The 22,258-nt window shown below is 42.7% G+C and overlaps 1 protein-coding gene across 1 annotated transcript in view; it reads right to left on the reverse strand.

Moving 5' to 3' along the window:
* grb2 (growth factor receptor bound protein 2) overlaps positions 1–22,258 on the reverse strand; it is a 113,211-nt gene that overhangs the window by 20,815 nt on the left and 70,138 nt on the right. Inside the window, exon 2 of the mRNA XM_033044395.1 lies at positions 12,563–12,660. Coding sequence (XP_032900286.1) covers positions 12,563–12,660 — 98 coding nt within the window. The remainder of the gene's footprint in view (positions 1–12,562; positions 12,661–22,258) is intronic.

Genomic DNA, 22,258 nt, shown 5'->3' on the forward strand with positions numbered 1-22,258 from the left:
TCTGTCAAACATGGTGGTGGGGGTGTTATGGCCTGGGTATGTATGGCTGCTGAAGGTACTGGCTCACTTATCTTCATTGATCATACAACTGCTGATGGTAGTAGCATAATGAATTCCGAAGTGTATAGACACACCCTATCTGCTCACGTTCAAACAAATGCTTCAAAACTCATTGGCTGGCGGTTCATTCTACAGCAAGACAATGATCCCAAACAAACTGCTAAAGCAACAAAGTTCTTCAAAGCTAAAACATTGTAAATTCTTGTGGCCAAGTCAATCACCCGATCTGAACCCAATTGACCATTCCTTTTATATGCTGAAGAGAAAACTGAAGGGGACTAGCCCCCAAAACAAGCATAAGCTAAAGATGGCTGTAATATAGGCCTGGCAGAGCATCACCAGAGAAGACACCCAGCAACTGGTGATGTCCATGAATCGCAGATTTCAAGCAGTCATTGCATGCAAAGGATATGCAACACAATACTAAACATGACTACTTTCATTTAATGACATTGCTGTGTCCCAAACATGATGGTGCCCTGAAATGGGGGGGACTATGTATAAACACTGCTGTAATTTCTACATGGTGAAACCAAAATGTATACAAATGGCCTTTATTAAAATCTGACAATGTGCACTTTAACCACACGATTTTTTTCTAATACAAATCTCAAAATGTGGAGTACAAAGGCAAATAAATAAATGATGGGTCTTTGTTCCAAACATTATGGAGGGCACTGTATATGTTGAATTGTCCATAAGACCAACATTGCTATCCTAATTTGTCAATCACTAATTTGCTTAGTATACCACTTAGATATAGTAAACATCCCAAGGCCTTTCACATAAATGTTAACTAAAGCTTGATAATGAACTATAAAAGATGATATTAATCCAGGTGGTTAAAAGCTTGATCAAAAACTTGGATTTAAAGGGGGTCTCAACAGAGGCAAATAGTGGAGAAGAAGGTTCAGCAATGGAAGGCTTACTTTACCTTGGATACTTACAAATTGGCTGCCAGTTAAAGAGATCACAGAATTAAGAGCAAGAAAGATTTAGCCTGAACATAGGAATCGAGAGTAAAGCATCACCAGACTGGGAACTTGCAAGTTAAGTGTACAGGTTTTAGCAGCACATTAAACACAGCTCAATATTACAAGTAGGGAGACTGTCAGGTGAGCTCAGGATGAGTTGAGTCTAAAAGAGAATTTTCGAAAAGTTACAATTGAGTTGACACAGGCAAAAATGGACTTTTCCATAGATGGCCAAGCTCTGATGTTTTAAATGGATACAATCAAAGCTCACTCATCTAATACCCGTGCACTCAGCTCCCAGCGCACTATTTTTGCCTCCATTTCCTCGATTCAGATTAAAGACGCTATTTTTTAACCAAGGGGATTATTTGGCTATATTGCTGCCTGAAAGGAATTTTCAATGTAAAAACGAAAGGTTACATTTCACCAGGGTACTTCATTGAATGCTGTTGTGTAATGGGACCCATACACAGGAGTAACAACTCATAGTCCTTTATTGGAACACAAGTGGAGTAAACATTACATGCTATCGTCTCCGTAGTCAGCATCAAGTCTGACCGTGAGATGATGAAGTGCTGTTATCAATAGCCCGGGGCAGGGATGAAGATCCGGACTGGACTACATATGGAATGTGCAGCATGCATAATATCCGTGGTGATAGATATAGTTAAGGTAGGCTAATATGGTTAATCTACAGATGCTTAGTTCATTTATTTATTAATGTTATAATAAACCTTTTGGAAATTTAAGCCTTGGTGTAACTAGTTCAGCTTTTACAATACCATGGTGTGAACTGGTAACATGAATATGATTCTGAACCATTTCTAAGAAATCAGGAACCAACTCATTTTTGTGGGAATGTGGAAGAAAACCATTGACCCTATGCAATACACATTGATAAATATGGCTGTAAAACTCTTCCAATAGCAAGGGCAACGAATGCGAACATTAGTTTTATTTTACTCTCATCGTCCCATCTTGAAAATATGCAGACGGGTCAGTGATTATGTAATTGCAGTGTGCACACATAGCTGTCAACTAAAATCTTACAAAACTTTGTTTGTAGAGCATGGAAGGATTCTATCACTAGAGGCCGCTGAATCAAAAATAAGCTTAATGAAAGGACCTCAGCAAAAATACATGACAGAAGTCAAATAGTAATCTGTTTGTGATGAGGTTTGATGACTAACTTGAAACGTTTAAGAATTATTAATAGAAGAACCAGCCACAAGAACTCAGTTAACTCACATATACTCCCATTTACTGTAAAGCAGTCATTTAAGCTGCTTTTCCACTTCATTGACCGGTCTGTAAGCATACACGCTTCCAATCACTGGTGCTGGATGGCTGGAATCTTTGAAAACTCCACAAAGTCAATAATCTCTACAGATTGTGGTTTTGTGGGCACAGGAATCAACAGCTCCACTAAAGCACAGCACAAACCAGCGTTGTCCTTAGCATCAAGCTAAATAGCGACTGAAAGGATATTACCCAAGGAAAAAGTTGGGAAGGGTTCTTGACTCTAACAACTAGGTGTTTATGCATAGATATGAGGCGAGATGCATGCCCTAAGAAATAAATCACCACTCAGGCTCACATAACCAAGTCCAAAGGCATGCCACATATATGCAATTGCACTGCAGCAAGAACTTAGGCCTAATCATGGGAGAAATGAACAAACATTCCTGTATGTTTAGGTTCAAGTCATTCAAATTTGTAATTCTGCACAGTCAAGGAGAAAGAACAGGAAATCATCATGGCCAATCTAAGCTCTAGTTAAAAATCAACTGGAACCACTGTGAAGTTTAAATGTACCCTTCGTGCTCTCTACCTTTCATAAATTGCTCTGGTCTAAAGAAGGGTCTCGACCCAAAACGTCACCTACCCATGTTCTCCAGAGATATTGCCTGGCCTGCTACACTTTCTCTTCTTGCTCTCCAAGTGCTTTCACCTCCAGATATAGTTTAATGCTAAACTCAATCCACTCTGAGACCCATTCACCGAACTCTCACTATCTCCAGTTACCAACCTCCAGCTCAACAAAATGCCCAATTTTCAACATGCCCTTTTTTCCCTATTCAGCTCAACCCTCAACCATTTATCATCCACACATTCTTCCAAAGAAAGAATGTGTAGATTGATTAGATAAACAAAATAGTAAGTATACAAAATGCTTGAAAAGGAAAACTACATCTATTGGCATAATTCGCTGAGAAAAGAAATTTATTTATCCAGTATGTAGCAATGTTACAAAATTTTGAGATTTGAAAAATCAAGTCTGCAATTTATCCCATCAGATAAAGCATAAAAAGTTTAATTTGACACCTAATTCACTTTCATATCTTCAGTATTAAACAAGTTATGGCATACTCGGAAATTAGCATCTTGTTCCCTATCATGGTTGATCATCCCCAATCAGTACCCTGTTCCTGCCTTCTCCCCATATCCACCGACTCCACCAGAGAATTCCACAGACTCACCACTCTCTGTGAGAAAAAGTGTTTCCTCGTCTCCGTTCTAAATGGCTTACTCCTTATTCTTAAACTGTGGCCCCTGGTTCTGGACTCCCCCAACATCGGGAACATGTTTCCTGCCTCTAGCATGTCCAAACCCTTAACAATCTTATATGTTTCAATGAGATGCCCTCTCATCCTTCTGAACTCCAGAGTGTACAAGCCCAGCTGCTCCATTCTCTCAGCATATGACAGTCCCGCTATCCCGGGAATTAACCTTGTAAACCTACGCTGCACTCCCTCAATAGCAAGAATGTCCTTCCTCAAATTCCACAACTGCAGAAGGATCTCTTTGCTCCTATATTCGATTCCTCATGTTATAAAGGCCAACATGCCATTCGCTTTCTTCACTGCCTGCTGTACCTGCATGCTTACTTTCATAGGCTGATACAAGGACCCCCAGATCCCGTTGTACTTCCCCTTTTCCCAACTTGACGCCATTTAGATAGTAATCTGTCTTCCTGTTATTGCTACCAAAGTGGATACCCTCACATTTATCCGCATGAAACTTAATCTGGCATGCATCTGCCCATTCCCCCAACCTGTCCAAGTCACCTTGCATTCTCATAGCATCCTCCTCACAGTTCACACTGTCACCCAGCTTTGTGTCATCTGCAATTTGCTCATGTTACTTTGAATGACATGATTGTTCAAAAAAAAAAATGGGCATTTTAATCATCTTGCTTCTGGAACGTGATCGATTGGAACGTTGCATTTGCTGTGAATTTGAACTCCATGTTGGCCGGAAAAACACTGGCGGTTCGTATGGGGCCCAAATACCATTTTCGCAACATAAAGTCAGATTAAAGCCGTCCCAAGAAGCAAGATTATATGTAAAATAGACGACTTACCCTTTGTTTTGTCCCGTTCTTGAGATCCGTCACGTTGTAGGCATTGAGGGCGTTCGAAGTCGCTTTTTATTTTAATCAAAATATTCAATTGTCCAGCGAATTATTTATAAAATATAGCACGAACGGAAGTCCAATCGATTTTTTATCAGCAGCTAGCAACCCGAGGAAGTCTGCCTCCGACAAGCAGTACAAAACAGCATTTAAATCCCCCCCCCCCTTTGAGGGGGGCTCAAAGGCGCCAAAGTCGCGCACACGGACAGTGGCAGAACTGCAGCGCCGCTGAAGGTAAGTATTGTAACATCGCTACAGTATGAGGTTCAGCGCTTAAATAGATAATTTAAGATTGCATTAAACATTACGAACATCCAAGTTCCCAACGTAGCAAAATGTCTTCTCAAAATTGTGTGGACGATAAGTAGAAGTGGGATTCAACACAGAGAAATGCAGTCATGCAGTCCATTGTGCCTGCGGCTATCCAAGTGGGAATTTAGAGGCCGGGGAGCTGCAGAGTACGTATCCCCAAACATGGTGACCCAAGAATGGGTCCAGTACTCATGCCGCCTTTATGTAGGTATGTTGCAAAGCCTACCTGAAGCGTCTTTGAAAATCTTCCGCTGTGGGTGTGCGCGATTTTGGCGCCGTTTAGAGGGGGCGGGTTTAAAACGCGATTTTCTCTAGGCTGTTCAAATCGAAAATGTTCAGCCTAGTTAATTATTAACGAAAAATCGCTGGAAGACCCCGTCGCAAAAGCTATTATTAGGTTTAAAGGCCTTGAATAATAGTTATAGTAGTTTAAAAATCAATCTCTAAACCCGCGACCGTCAGCAACCGCAGGGTCTCATAAAGCAGACAGCTGAAGGTAGGTTGTATATTTTTACATTAAAAAGGGCTTCTAAAGATCCCGTTATACAAAGTTTAATATTGCGAGTAGCTCATTTTGGCCCCATTATATCGCGCAGTATTTTTCTGGGCATTTGAGGCACAAATCTACCGCAATGTGAACGTTCTAAACCAGCGCGTTCCACAGGGACCCACTGGAAAGCTGATTTAAATGGGCATTTATTTACAGCAATTAAACACTGAATTCCTTCCATTTGGCCTATAAATTAATGTAAATGAGATTTAAAAATCATGTTTTATTGTGAATTATTTGTGAATATTATTTGGACATTTAGGCTATTTAAAAATGTTAATCATTTATTAAGAAATGGATAGATGTTTAGATCTAGTAATTGAAGTCTGAAATTAGCTACAATTAGGTAACTAACTAATTATATGCTTTAATTTCAGGTCATCCAAGTAAGATTATTTTATATTTGTTTCAGAATGCTTCAATCTATGATAACTGAAAATTTCATTCAGTTCTCTTAATTTTTAAGAAAGTTATGGGCTTTTGACTGTTCACGATCACAACTTTTTTGTTATGTCCATAGAAAATCAATAGGGAACAAGATGCTCATTTCCGAGTATGAAAATGGCCATAACTTTTTAAATACTTGAGATATGAAAGTGAATTAGGTGTCAAATTAAACTTATTTTTATGCTTTATCTGATGGGATAAATTACAGACTTGATTTTTAAAATCTCAAAATTTTGTAACATTGCTACTTTATGCTGTTTGCTCGCTCTGCTCCTGCAACAGGAAGCACAGCATGTGGCGCCAGCTCATTCAGTAACTTGAGCAGAAGTTGGAGGGGGCTGGTACAATAGGATTTGGTCTGCTATAACCAAAATCCGTTATTGCCATTTTACTATAGACTGCTGATCTTTGTGACAAGGTTTCACTTGCACAATGAACGAATAGCAACAAGTGTGAAAGCAGTAGAATATTTACTGATGTTTGACAAAAGGAACCTACCAAAAGAATCTTCAATCTTCTGCACCATCTAAAGCTCACCGAGAGCTTCAGCATTTGCCACACTATAAATAGGGCTCTTACAAACAACATTACCACAGAAATACACCAAGCAGAATGGCCCTAAAGAAATGGAATCTCCGGCAGCCTTTGACATCAAGGCAGCTTTTAACCAAATATGGTATTAAGGAACCAAAGTAAAATTGAAGTCAATGTGAATGTGAGGAAATTTACAAGTCGTCCTTCAATACAGGAGAAGTGCCGGAAGACTGGAGGGTGGCGCATGTTATGCCTCTAATCAAGAAGGGCTGCAGGGAAAATGTTGGGAACTATAGGCCGGTGAGCTTAACATCTGTAGTTGGAAAGTTACTGGAGAGTATTCTGAGGGATAGGTTGTACAGGCATTTGGATGGGCAAGGGCTGATTAGGGATAGTAGTATGGTTTTGTACGTGGGAGGTAATGTCTCATAAATCTGATTGAGTTTTTTGAAGACGTGAGCAAAAAGGCCGATGAGGGCAGAGCTGTAGATGTTGTATACATGGATTTCAGTAAAGCATTCACCAAGGTTCCGCATGGTAGGTTGCTCTGGAAGGTTAGACCGCATGGGATCCAAGGAAAGATAACTGAATGGATAGTAAATTGGCTTCATGGAAGGAAGCAGAGGATGATGGCGGAAGGTTGCTTCTCGGATTGGAGGCCTGTGATTAGTAGTGTGCCTCAGGGTTCGGTGATGGGCCCGTTACTGTTTGCCATCTACATCAATGATTTGGATGAGAACATGCAGGGCAAGATTAGCAAGTTTGCTGATGTTACAAAAGTGGGTGGTTTTGCAGATGGTGAAGATGGTTGTGAAAGATTGCAGCAGGATCTGGTAGGCTGAGGAATGGTTGATGGAATTTAATACAGAGAAATGTGAAGTTTTGCATTTTGGGATGCCTAACAAGGGCAGGACCTACACAGTGAATGGTAGGCTTCTGGGGAGTGTTGTAGAGCAGAGGGATCTAGGAGTGTAGGTGCATGGTCCCTTGCAGGTAGATAATGAGGTCAAAAAGGCTTTTGGCACATTGGCTATCATCAGTCAAGAGTATTGAGTATAGAAGTTGGGAGGTCATGTTACAGCTGAATAAGACGTTGGTGACACCGCATTTAGAGTATTGTGTTCAGTTCTGGGCACCATCTTAAAGGAAAGATATTGTCAAGCTTGATAGGGTTCAGAGAAGATTTACGAGGATGTTGCCAAGACTAGAGGGTCTGAACTTGAGCTAGAGCTAGAGCAAGAGGGTCCTTGGAGCGCAGGAGGATGAGGGGTGATCTTATAGAGGTGTATGAAAATATGAGAGGAATAAATCGGGTCAATGTACAGAATCTCTTGCCCAGAGTAGGGAAATCGAGGATCAGAGGACAGTTTCAAGATGAAGGGGAAAAGATTTTTTTATAAGAATCTGAGGGGTAACTTTTTCACACAAAGGGTGGTGGGTGTATAGAACAAGCTGCCAGAGGAGGTAGTTGAGGCTGGGACTATCCCAACATTTAAGAAACATGAATAGGACAAGTTTAGAAGGATATGGACCAAACCCAGGCAGGAGGGACTAGTGCAGCTGGGACATGTTGGCCGGAGTGGGAAATTTGGGCCTGTTACCAAACTCTATCACTCTATGAAACTGCACAGGGTGAAATCATATCTAGCAGAAAGGAAAATGGTTGTGGTTGACAGAGGCTTGGGACCTTAGCCCAGCCTATTGCTGCAGAAGATCTCAGAACATTATCTTAAACACAACCATCTCCAGTTGTCACATTAATGTGCCCAGCCAGAAACCCCCCCAGAAAATACTGGAAACACTCAATTGGGCAGGCAGCATCAGTGGAAATGAGAGTTTCCAAAGGAACATTTGATCTGGAGAAAGTGAGTGGAGGTGAAGATTTTGTCCAATGTGAGGACAAATTCAGCCATGTGAATGTATTGGTGGAACAGAAATGGATAGGCTCCACTAGCCCTACAAGGAGCATGTTGATGCCCAAGTTTCCTTAATTATTCTAAGGGTGAAGCAGAGGACTTGTTTTCTAACTTGGTTTTCTGTCTCTTTCTCAGTTCTGACTAAAGGTCTTCAAATTGAAATGTTAACTCTATTTCTCGTTCCATACATGCTGCGTGACTTGCTGAACTTTGTTGGCAATTTCTGTTTTTTTTTTTCAGGTTTCCAGCATTGTTTATTTTATTTTCACTTTCCTACAATCATAAAACCCAATTTGGGATTCTTACCGATAAATGCAATGTTTAGTTGTGTTTGGATTCCATCAGATAATGAGGAAGTCTTTGTCCACATACAAACAAGGCCTTAACCACATTCGGAATGCACCAGGGGCGCCTTTTTTTTCAGGTTCCTACCTTCCCGGAGATGTGATCAATTTTCGGATCACATTCTCCGGGCTCTGCGGCCTACCATCACTGGAGCTGGGAGCCGCCTCGGACTGTCGTGAGCCCCACCGCGGGGCGCGGACTTAACATCGGAGCGGATCCCTTGCCTGGGTTCGCTCCCACCGCTTCGACTGCCCCGATGCGGGGGCTTTGACCACTGGCTGTGGGAGTTTAGATCGCCCCGACTGCGGATGGTTCAATTGCCCCGACCCCGGGAGAATAAAAGAGGAAGATTGGACTTTATTGCCTCCCATCACATTGAGGAACGTGGGAAATCCACTGTGGTGGATGTTTATGTTAACTTTTATGTAGTTGTGTGTCTTGTTGCTTTTTGTTTAGTATGGCGGTATGGTAATTTGAATTTCACTGAACCTTAAATGGTACATGTGACAATAAACTGACCTTGACCATGAAACCTTGAAGTTTGCGGATGACACAAAGCTGGGTGGCAGCGTGAGCTGCGAGGAGGATGCTATGAGGTTGCAGGGTGACTTGGATAAGTTGGGTGAGTGGGCAGATGCAGTATAATGTGGATAAATGTGAGGTTATCCACTTTGGTGGCAAGAACAAGAAGGCAGATTATTATCTGAATGGTGTCAGATTAGGAAACGAGACCTAGGTGGCCTTGTACATCAGTCATTGAAAGTAAGCAGGCAGGTAGAGCTAATGGCATGCTGGCCTTCATAGCGAGAGGATTTGAGTATGGGGGCAAGGAGGTCCTACTTCAGTTGTACAGGGTCCTGGTTAGACCGCACCTAGAGTATTGTGTGCAGTTTTGGTCTCCTAATTTGAGGAAGGACATTCTTGCTGTTGAGGGAGTGCAGCGTAGGTTCACCAAGTTAATTCCCAGGATGGCGGGACTGACATGTGATGAAAGAATGGATCGACTGGGCTTATATTCACTGGACGTTTGAAGGATGAGAGGATATCTTACAGAAACATATAACATTCTTAAGGGATTGGACAGGCTAGATGCAGGAATCATGTTCCCCATGTTGGATGAGTCCAGAACCAGGGGTCACAGATTAAGAATAAGGGGTAGGCCATTTAGGCCCGAGATGATGAAAAACGTTTTCAGCCAGAGTTGTGATCTGTGGAATTCTCTGCCACAGAAGGCAGTAGGTCAATCCACTGGATGTTTTCAAGATTTAGCTCTTAGGGCTAAAGGAATCAAGGGATACGGGGAAAAAGCAGGAAGAGGGTACTGATTCTGGATGATCAGCCATGATCATATTGAACGCGGTGCTGGATCGAAGGGCCGAATGGCCTACTCCGGCAACTATTTTCTATGTTCCAGTAGTTCTATCTTCAGTGAACCACCATCTGTAGTTCCTTCCTACATCTATATAATGCCAGTGCCAGCAAGTTCCTCTCCAAGTCACTAAGTATCCTGACTTGCAAATAAAAACTGCCTCATTCATAACTCTAAATGGCAAAAATCCTCACCCAACAGAATTGCTGGAGAACCTTTACCAAGGTACCGAGGAATGGACAAAACAGATTTGCCTTGCCAGAATGCTTATATCCTGGCCCGGTTGCTAACCATGTTAACGCTACTTCCTATTCCTATAAAGACCTTTCTGTCCTGGGTCTCTTCCATTGCCAGAGTAAGGCCACACACAAACTGGAGGAATAACACCTCACCTTGGGCAGCTTACAACACGACGCTATGAACATAGAATTCTCCAATTACAGCTAACTACCAAACCCTCCCCACCCCCTCTCTACCCTGCGCCCCACCTGGATTTGCACCTGTTTCTCCGCTGTTACTCCAGCATTTTGTGTCTACCATCTACCTTGGGTCAAACCCCCCACCCCCCGCTCCTTTTTTAGCTCGAAACTAAACTCTGCCTGCACGTGATCCATAATCTTCCATTCCGTGCATATCGATGTGGCCATCTAAAAGCCTCTTAAATGCTACTATCGTAACTGCTCCCACCACTACTCCCGGAAGTGTATCTAGGGCACCCACTAATACGTGTAGAAAACTTCTCTCACACATGTCCTTTAAACTTTCTCTTTCTGACCGTAAAGCTAGTTTGACCATAATCTGTTTGTCCAACCAGAAATAGAGCTGAATTAAACAATATCCATGGGAATTAATTATTTAAATTCTGAGCTTCAGAAAAAGCAAGAAGCAGGATGTGATGAGAAAAGCCAGTGGAACTGTTTAAAAGGGAGATGATGCTCATTTGAGAAACCAGTGTCCCTAGGAATATGGAAAATAGTCAGGACAATGGAAAGAAAAAACATTGGAAAGAAAAAAGGTGACGTGGCAGCAAGCTGACTGTCTACTTGGTTAATTCTGCCTATTCGTCTTCTTCACAGGGTCTGTGATAATCTCAGTTGATAAACCGCTCTCTGTGCCATTCCAATCTATATTTGAATTACTGGTTGTTTCTAAAGACAGATCAGCAACCAGTGAACATGTATTTAACTAAAAGCACCAGATCTGTATTGAGAAAAGTTATACAGCATGTGCAAGAATGCACAGTTTTAAAGAAGGGTGCAGTTGGAACTTGTAAAAGGGAACTGAATAAATATTTGAAGGGACGTTTTGCCATGAGGGTAGACCAGTGTAGTGGGCGCAACTTAGGTGCAAGGAGTGGTATAGATATGGTGATGACAAATATCTTTCTAATATGTTAGATTCTGTAGCAGTTCATTCAAATTATATCACATACATTTTGCACTGTTGTGTTACAATGGTATATGTTTATTTTGCAATTTTCACCATCTAAAAAAAAATATTCCTATCAAATCTGTATTCAACTCAATGCAGGGTGTCCTTACCAAGTCTATTTTGGTCAAATCCCTCAATATTCCTACCCAAAATTCTACTGAACTCAACCAAGAAAACATCAAATTGCTGCCCCTAGCATCCATTTTCCTTTAGAGAAGCAAGTTTCAGATTTATATTAATACTTAGCCTGTAAATAGATCATCCTAGTTTCATTAAACAGCCTTGCGTTAACTTTGTCAAGATCCTCATTTTATATTTGTTCCTTCAGATTAAATTATTGTGCCACTACCCTAATGAACTTTTGTTTTAATCACATTAGTGCTCTCATTTATCTTAATTAGATCCATCTCCAAGCTTCCAATCATAAGAGAAATTGCAAACCGCCATTCGCTGTACAATTACCTTGTCTGAGCAGAAAAGCACTTCACTGGCATAATCTGCTGACATTTCACACTGCCTGGTTTACATCCACCTCCTTCTAATCACTGGGCTATAACTTACAATCAGAGAGTCAGGAAGAGGTTGATGTTACTCTGAACGCAAACTAGTCACTGTGCTGAATTGCACAAGGATGAAAAATGCTGTCATTTGTGCCTGCATGTCTAAGATACACTATCTTTAACAACTGTTGGCATAATGCTTAAGTGTAGCATGGCAAACATTAAACATATCAGACATCATTAAATCCAGCTAAAGATAACGTAATTCAAATATGCCTGATACATATCCACAACGGAGAGGACATCAAGAAATCCACATCAAGGCATCAAGTGTTTGGAGAGTTTCATCCCAAGAGCTATTTTTCATCCCAAGAGCTATTTTCATCCCAAGAGCTATAGCGGCTCTGAACCGGCCCTAATGAGTGCCTCCCCACCCACCCCCTTTGGACAGTCTCCCTCAGATGGTCACGTCAATCAATTCAGCTTGTTTATTTATGTATTATATTTATTTACCTTTCTTGTACATCAGTGGAGCTGCACACTAAATCTCGTTGCACTGACGTGCAATGACAATAAAAGATATATTATTATTAAATAGGGGTGATGTTGCAAGGAAATTATGTAGTTACTAATATTGCCCCAAGTATGCAAGCATCCTATTGATCCCCATCAATTGGACTTGGAGACGGCAAGGACAGCACTAACTTACGGGTGTGGTTTCATTTCAATGTAGTTCTTTGGGATGAAGCCATCTTTTCCGTTCAACTCAGCCTTGTACCAGTTCTGATCACATTCTTCATTTAAAACCTGCACAGGCAACACACAAAATAACAGGTTAGATTGAGTGATGAACAGGTACACTTTAGTTTACATTTTAATGGGTTTAGATTGTACATTCACTTATCTAAAATGAAGCTTCAGGCTTTATTTTGATGCAAAGGCCTCAGGTAGGGCTGCCAGCAGTTTTTGACATGAAAACGTTTTGTCCTTTGTGGTATTGATATGGAACTGCACATGGGACCCCGAGGCTCCTTAAACCCCACAAATGAATAACTTAAAGGCATTAACTTAAAGGCAAAGCCCAGCTAACCTGAAGCAATGCACTAAGTAACCAAAACTGCTGTGAAGGTCTCAGCTAAAGTTGAGATAAACACTTGATATTTCCACATTGTGTGCAGATTCCAGGAAGACATCTAATGTCAGGGTTGAGTACAGAAGGCTGCAGTGATCGGCCTGGGCCTGGATCTTCTTTCATTGTCACTAACTACAATTTTAGATATAATGTGCTGTACGCTTCATTGATTTACCGTCCCTGCCCCAATCTACCTCTCACGTTTTACTCTTATTTGAGACAACATTGTCAGGACTTTGCCATCAGGGCAAGTATTTTACCTAAAATGTAAATTGTGAAGATAAATGGTGCCAGGATAATTTACAGGTCTTACTGACGAGAGGCCAGTGAGGGAAATACTGCGAATGTGTGACTGATGTGTGTTGATAATTACCAATTATCAAAACTATTTTCTATGGCTCTTAAATCTATGTTTCTCACCTAAACAACAGAGCACTTGGGAGACACCCACCCTCAGGTAATTTTGCTCCAAGCTGGGACAGGAAACAGGTTTCTCAAGTGTTGCTGTTCCTTGTTTGCCCTGAATAGAAGTTCTGATCAGAAACCAAATCACAGCTTGTATCTCAAAACCTTGCAATGTCTAAAATGCAATGCCAGCGTACACAGCAACCATAATTACATAATTACGCAGTGAGATAAAAAATATAATGAATACTGCGCAGTGATATTGACTGGTTAGGAGCTTCAATTGACAAACTTTTCTCACAAGATATTTTAGGTCTTCCCTTTGACAAATGGGCCTTAGTTTAACATTTCACCTGTTGCACGGCATTGATGTACCACTTGGTTTGGAATCTATAAAGTGATCTACGTCCTGAAGTTCTAAAATGGGCATCAAACCCATGTCTACATGACTCGATAACTGTTCCAACAAAAAACTAGGAAGTTTGTTTGCATTCACAAAATTTGCCATGCAAATATGGATATTATGTATTCACAACCTGATCCCATCCACTATGATATCAATTTCAATTGATTAAACCTGATTTAACTTGTTTGGTTCTCATCTTTTGGGGTAGAATTGACAAATTAGGCCCTTTTACCTAAAGGTCATTTACAAGCTAGATATTTACTGCTGTGGTCAAACAAGTGCACAAGGATGACAACAATATCAACCTCAATGTTAGCAAAAGGAAGGTGCAAGAATCTTAGTACTGAAAGGCCTTTTGGCTCAACTTGTCCATGCCGATCAAAATGCTCCATCTAAGCTGGTCCTATTTGCCCACATTTGGCTCAAACCCCCCTAAAATGTTATTTTCCATGTACAGGTGCAAATGTCTGTCGAATGCGATAGTATCTGTCCCAACTACTTCCTCTGGCAGCTCATTCCATAAACAGACCACCCTCTGTGTGGAAAATGTTACCTCCCAGGTTCCGATTAAATCTTTTCCCTCTCACCTAAAACCTATGCCCTCTAGTTCTTGATTCTGGTACCCTGGGAAAATGACTAATTATAGTGTAGGAAGGATCTGCGGATAGATTAGATTAGATTAGATTCGGTTTATTGTCATTCAGACCTTTCGGTCTGAACAAAATTTTGTTTCCCTGCAGTCATACATATAATTTAAAAAATGGCAAAAACACACAATCAACACAAATTTAACATCCACCACAGTGAGTTCACCAAACACCTCCTCACTGTGGTGGAAGGCAAAATCTTAAAGTCTCTGTCTCTTTCTTCTTTGTTCTCCCTCTGCGCCGAGGCGACGGTTCAAACTCCGCGGGTGGTTGCTGCCTCCTCCACAACTCCAGGGCCGAGTCGGGTCTCTGCCGCTGCTGCTGCTGCCGCCGCTACAGCTTCGGTGCCGAGCCGGGTCTCCGCCGCTGCTGCTGCTGCCGCCGCCACAGCTTCGGTGCCGCGCCGGGTCTCCGCTGCTGCTGCTGCCGCCGCTACAGCTTCGGTGCCGAGCCGGGTCTCCGCTGCTGCTGCTGCTGCCTCCGCCACAACTCCAGGGCCGAGTCGGGTCTCCGCCGCTGCTGCTGCTGCCGCCGCCACAGCTTCGGTGCCGAGCCGGGTCTCCGCTGCTGCTGCCGCCGCCGCTACAGCTTCGGTGCCGAGCCGGGTCTCCGCTGCTGCTGCTGCCGCCGCCACAGCTCCAGGGCCGAGCCAGGTCTCCGCTGCTGCTGCTGCCGCCGCTACAGCTTCGGTGCCGAGCCGGGTCTCCGCTGCTGCTGCTGCCGCCGCTACAGCTTCGGGGCCGAGTCAGGTCTCCGCTGCTGCTGCTGCCGCCGCTACAGCTTCGGGGCCGAGTCAGGTCTCCGCTGCTGCTGCTGCCGCCGCTACAGCTTCGGGGCCGAGTCAGGTCTCCGCTGCTGCTGCTGTTGCTGCTACAGCTCCGATGCCGCCAGCTCCGCCATTAGGCCTCGGCGCAGACGGAGACGGGGAATACGACCGAAGAAAAAGTCGCATCCCCCGAAGGATGCTGGCTTAAACCAAAAATATACACAAAAAGCTGGAGTAACTCAGCGGGTCAGACAGTATTTCTGGAGAATAGGAATAGGTAAAGTTTCGGGTCAAGACACTTCTTCAGACTCTTGAATGTCCGAAGAAGGGTCTCAATCCGAAACGGCACCTATTCCTATTCTCCAGAGATACTGTCTGTCCCGCTGAGTTACTCCAGCTTTATGTGTCTATTTTATCTGAATTAAACTCCATTAGCCATTTGGAGCACAAGGAACTGCGGTGGGTAACAATATTCACAGTCTACGATACCACCTATTTCAGCATCATTGGGGCAGTCATCGACCTGTGGGGTGTACATGCCCCAGCTTTTACCAATGGTGCTGAAGTAGAGATGATTGAGAGTTTTAGGTTCCTAGGTGTAAATACTACCAACAATTTATCCTGGTTCAAAACAATTGTCATTACGGCCAAGAATGCATACCAATACCTCTAACTAATCAGAAAATACAGCACGATACAAATCAACTCTTGCAATTTCCAAAGATGCAACATAAAAACATCTTATCAGGATGCATCACAGACTGGCTTGGAAACTGCTCCGCCCGAGATTGCGAGAAAATAAGAGTTATAGACGCAGCCCAGTGCATCATGCAAACTGACCTTTCTCCCCTTCCCCTCCACCTCACCGCATGATGCTATCTATACTCCATTTGAAAAAAAAACACAGCACCATGTTCAAGAACAGCTTCTCCCCTGCTGTTATCAGATTCTTAGAAGCTGAGATGCATTCCTGAACCCTCCCCCCCCCCCCCCCCCATCTACCTCATTGCAGACCTTGCACTTTTGAAAATCTGAACTTTCTCTGCAGGTATTACACAATATTCTGCAGAACACCCTTTCTCTTTGCTCTACATATTGTACTCACGTAGTTTTTGATCATAATCGTGGATGGATGTTTGCTTTTTATCCTGTGTAGCATGCAAAACAAAGTCTTCACTTTATCTTGGTACACGTGACAATAAATCACATAATTAATGCGGTTTTACTGCAAGGAGATTTTACAAATAAGAGGAATTTTGTCCCGCCTGCACATGGGCCAGTTACTTAATATTCCAAACAATAGAGAGGTGTTGCTTGGTAGTTGTGAAATATGTACAACATTGTGAATAACCCAAAATATTTAGTCATCCAAATGAAAACTAATATATTTTAAATTGAATGGAACTACATTTCTTTCAATTTGGGGAACACACTGGTCAGTAAAAGTAATGTTTACTCAAATCCAATACATTGTCTCTCAACATTATAAATCCATCTTTTAGATTAAACATTTCTGTAACACAACCTGAAACACATCACCACAGTTCCAACTTTAGCTCAGATGATATGGGCAATACACAAGACTTAGTAATAAGAAAGTGTTGAAGGAAACATGACTTGTCAACTGAGGGTTTAGAGATTCACTGAGCTAACATTAGTTTGTGTTCAATCAATTTGCCAGCCTTAATCTCTGATGGACAACAGGTTGCAGAAGCATTAAAGCCTTCCACAAACTCTAGTTGTGGGCTTGAGATTGCCTCCCAATTCAGTATTAAATTGCAACCTTTATTGGCGAACCACAGGGATAGCTGAGAGAGCTAATGTTGTTTCAATTGTGCCGCAGATGTCCCAAGATGTCAAACAGATGACAAAGATTCAATCCTAACCTCCAGGAGTGTGGAATTTACATATTGTCTGACAGGTCATGGGTTAGCTCCAGGTGCACTAGATTTCTTTGTCCTATCTGGGACACATGACAATAAACTCTCTTGACTTAACATGACTTCTTTCTCATGCCAAATTCATGGAGATGATGCTAACTGGGCACTGCAAATTGCACGGTGCATGGGTGAGTAGTAATAATCGGGCAGGGAGTTGATCAGAATGTCTGGAGAATAAATTCAAGGGAAATTTAATTGGGAAAGGGATTGCTAAGAGCTGGGATACACTCGATGAGCCGATATAAGCTCCTGTGCCATAAGGAGACATGGGAGAAAAAATATGAATGTAATAATTCTTGGGAATTCTATGAACCATAAGTATACCAATCGCAAACATCAATATCCTTCCAATAGCGGATGAAACAAGCCAGTAAAAAGCTGTATTATCTAACACGTATTCACCAATGTCAGTGCATTTGAAAAACAAGAACAGACAACTTTTTAATTAATTTATATCATCAAGGAACACTATAATAGGTCTAGTACGTTCACTCTAGTCTCAATTATTCTTACAAACTCCCACCTGATCATTACAATCTGATCTGGCCATTCCTCTCAGTAACATACATCATTTTGAATATTGTTGGGAGTAGGATGGACTTTCAGAGGAAACCAACAACAGCTAAATCTGTGGTACAATGGTTTCTGATGTTCAGCAGGGGAGGGTGGAGTTAGCAGAGCAATAGTGATAAGAGACGCCACAGTTAGGGGGTTAGACAGGAGGTTCTGTTACCACGAATTGATCTCCCAGATGCTGTGTTGTCTCCTGGTGCTGGTGTCAAGGATGCAGTTATTGCAGAACATTGTCAAAGGGTAGGGCAAACAGTCAGTTTGTGGTAGAAGATAGACACAAAGTGCTGGAGCAATTCAGCGGGTCAGGCATCATCTCTGGAGAAATGGAACAGCTGGCGTTACGGGTCGGAACACTTCGTCAGGCCTTTTCTTATCTCCAGATCCTCCCCCCCCCCCCCCCCCCCCCCCCCCTACTTTCAGTCTGAAGAAAGGCCAAAAGGCCACCCGTTCCTTTTCTACAGAGTTGCTGCCTGACTCGCTGGGTTCCTTCCTACAGAGCTTGTAGTAGACATTGATATTAATGACACAGGTAGAAAACGGGATGAGGTTCTGCAAAGTGTATATATAGGAAGTTCAGCTGAAGGTAAAATAGCAGTATCTCTAGGGTTGTAATACCTGGATTACTCTCTGCGTCATGCAAACGTAAGTGAGTAATAGTAGTTATGGAAAGTAGTTATGGAAAATGAATAAAGCGAAGGAAATAGGTAATGTTTTGGGTCGAGACCCTTCTTCAGACTGATATGAGGGTGGGGGGGGGGGGGGGGGGAAGAATAAGAAAAGAAGATGCGGAGACAGTAGGCTGAGGGAGAGCTGAGAAGGGGAGGAGAAAGCAGGGACTCCCTGAAATTAGAGAAGTCAATGTTCACACCGCTGGGGTGTAAACTGCCCAAGCGAAATATGAGGTGCTGCTCCTCCAATTTACGGTGGTCCTCACTCTGGCCATGGATTAGGCCCAGGACAGAAAGGTCAGATTCGGAATGGGAGGGGGAGTTGAAGTGCTGAGCCACCAGGAGATCAGGTAGGTTAATGCGAACTGAGCGGAGGTGTTGGGCAAAGCTATCGCTAAGCCTAAGCTTGGTCTCATCGATGTAGAGCAGCTGACATCTAGAGCAGCGGATGCAATAGATGAGGTTGGAGGAGGTGCAGGTGAACCTCTGCCGCACCTGGAAAGGCTGCATGGGTCCTTGAATGGAGACAAGGGGGGAGGTAAAGCGACAAGTGTAGCATTTCCTGCGGTTGCAAGGGAAAGTGCCAGGAGAGGGGGTGGTTGGGTGGGAAGGGACAAATTGACCAGGAAGTTATGGAGGGAGCGGTCTCTGCGGAAAGCAAACAGAGGAGGAGATGGGAAGATGTGGCCAGTGGTGGAATCCCGTTGGAGGTGGCTGCTCTACATCGGTGAGACCAAGCGTAGGCTTGGCGATCGCTTCGCCCAACACCTCCGCTTGGTTCGCATTAACCTACCTGATCTCCCGGTGGCTCAGCACATCGACTCCTCCTACCATTCCGAATCCGACCTTTCTGGGCCCCCTCCATGGCCAGAGTGAGGACCACCGTAAATTGGAGGAGCAGCACCTCATATTTCGCTTCGGCAGTTTACGCCCCAGCGGAATGAACAATGACTTCTCTAATTTGAGATAGTCCCTGCTTTCTCCTCCCCTTCTCAGCTCTCCGTCAGCCCACTGTCTCCACCTCTTCCTTTCTTCTTCCTGCCCCCCCACCCTCACATCAGTCTGAAGAAGGGTCTCAACCCGAAACGTTGCCTATTTCCTTCACTCCATAGATGCTGCCTCACCCGCTGAGTTTCTCCAGCATTTTTGTCTCCCATTGATTTTCCAGCATCTGCAGTTCCTTCTTAAACATGGAAAATGAATATATGGCCGAGGAGCTAGTGCAAGTGGAGGGACTCGGTTTCTTGGACCATTGGAATTTCTTCGGGCAGAGATGAGATGACGTGAAAAAGAGGGACTGGCCCCAACTGAGCTACAGTGGCCCCACGGGTGGGTTTAAATTAGTCAACAGGGTGGTGGGATGCAAGGAGGTATAATAATGGACAAATACACAAGTTGCTTTTTGTCCTGCCTGTTGAACTTGGGTCACCTGAACGTATGTATTTATTTCAACTTCATCTATTACACTATTTTGGGCCCCACATCCCAAAATATTTCAGGTCCGAAACGATTTTGCTTCTCTTCACAGATGCTGCCTGACCTCAAAAGATTTTTAGCAATTTATTTTGATTTCAGATTTCCAGTATCTGCATTTTTTTTTGGTTTTCATTGATTACCCTGTGCTTCTCCAAATGTTGATCAATGCCGCCCCTCAATTATCAATGATGCCCTTCACGTTATGTCAGTGTCAACGATTGAGCAGCCATCATTCTCAGTCTATCCCACAAACAACTGTGGCTTATTGGCAGAGTTGCAGTGCTAGACCTGGCATCACACAGCACTTGGAAAATGATGGTTAGAGACTTTTTTTGTCCTTGCTTTTTTTAAGCAATTGGGATACATTTGACCCAGGCTCACTTTTAGAGTATATCTACATATGCCGTCATACACAATATTTCATTTTCACTCTATATAAATGCATCCATCCCCTCTTCCGTGAAACAAAATATTTAATTACATACTTTTTCCATTCCGTTTTTCCAAGGACTTAACTCTTACTTTATTTGTTTCTGTTTGCATACCTATAAAGCAGCTTGGTGTTTTCCATAATTTTTTTATGTACCCCCTTTGTCTTCATGTCAACTTAAACTGCACCTCTGCTTCCACATGGATTACATCCTTCCATTTCCTGCTTTGCTTGCACCGGTCTAAATGGCTCTTATCTGCTTCCACCACTTCCTCTAGCAATACATTCCAGGCACACATCACTGCAAAAATACTTCGCTTGGAAACCTCCTTTAAGCTTTTTTCCTTTCTTATCTTAATGCTATGCCCTCTAGTATTTGACATCTCCACCCTGGAACATATGCATTTACCCTATCTATGCCTCTCGATTTCATATTACTTCCTCAGCCTCCCCGATTCATAAAACAATCCAAGTTTATCCAACCTTTCCTTATAGCTGATATTCTCTAATCTTGTGAACATCCTAGTGAACCTCCTTTGCATTCTCTCTCCAAAGCCTCTGCATTCCAGCACATAATACTTTGATTGTGACCTGGCCAATGTTTTATAGAGCTGAAACATTACTTTGACTTTTATACTCAACAGCCTGTCCAATGAAGGAAAACATGCCAGACCTCCTTAACCACCTTATCTACTTGTGTTGCCACTTTCAGTGAGCTACGGACCTATAACCAAGATCCCTCTCTACATTAATACTCCTAAAGGTTCTGCCATTTACAGTAAACCGTCATCTTACATGTGACTTTCAAAGTTTAACACCTCACTTGTCCACATTAAACTCCATCTGCCATTTCTCCACCCGTACCTCCAATTGGTCTATATCATGCAGTATCCTTTGGCAACCTTCCTCACTATCCACAACTCGTCCAGTTTTGTATAGGCCGCAAACTTACTAGTCAACCTGCCTACATTTGTACCCAATTTATTTATATAACAAACAGAGGTTCTAAGTTTATTCAGTGCTGATGTTTCAGTTTCTGCCATATTTTCCCCTTCTTGTTTCTAACACGATGCTAGGCATCCAAAGAGAGCAGAGCTATAGTTTAGGGAAGGTACACAAAATTGCTGGGGAAACTCAGCGGGTGCAGCAGCATCTATGGAGCGAAGGAAATAGGCGACGTTTCGGGCCGAAACTCCTTCTTCAGACGGAGTTCCTTTTCTGACCATTCATCGCATTCTTAAATGCCTCATGCTACTTTGACACCAATTTACCTTCATAGAGCAGTTTCTAGTCCATTTCAGGCAAAACAAATCTCAGCTTTACAAACATGCCTCATTTAGAATTTTATTCCCGATTGTTGCCTTTCATATCCACTCCTTCTGTTTTCCACCAGTCATTGTCATAGTCATAGTCATAGAGTGATACAGTGTGGAAACAGGCCCTTATGCCCAACTTGCCCACACTGGCCTACATGTCCCAGCTACACTAGTCCCACCTGCCTGTACTTGGTCCATATCCCTCCAAACATGTCTAACTGTTTCTTAAATGTTGGGATAGTCGCAGCCTCAACTACCTCCTCTGGCAGCTTGTTCCATACACCCACCACCCTTTGTGTGAAAAATTGAATCCCAAAATGTTTCACCCACCCTTATCGGATTTGTTTTAAAAGACCCTCTTGATACATTGAGACTGCTTAGCCTAACGTTTACAATGTTAATCCAGGGTAATTTGAAGCCAGTTAAATATTCCCTATTACCACATTATTTTTTAATTCCTCAGAAGGTGGCTCTTCAATTTTCCTTTATTTGTTTAATTTTACAATGCACTTCTAGCAATATGATTGTTCCTTTTCTATTCCTTAACTCAACTATAGGGCCACAATTGTTGATCGTCTAAGCATATCATCCCACACCTCAGTTCTATCTGCATCCTTACCCAATAATGCCACACATTTTAACACCC

The sequence above is a fragment of the Amblyraja radiata genome, chromosome 26 (assembly GCF_010909765.2).
Source record: "Amblyraja radiata isolate CabotCenter1 chromosome 26, sAmbRad1.1.pri, whole genome shotgun sequence".
Classification (NCBI taxonomy): Eukaryota; Metazoa; Chordata; class Chondrichthyes; order Rajiformes; family Rajidae; genus Amblyraja; species Amblyraja radiata.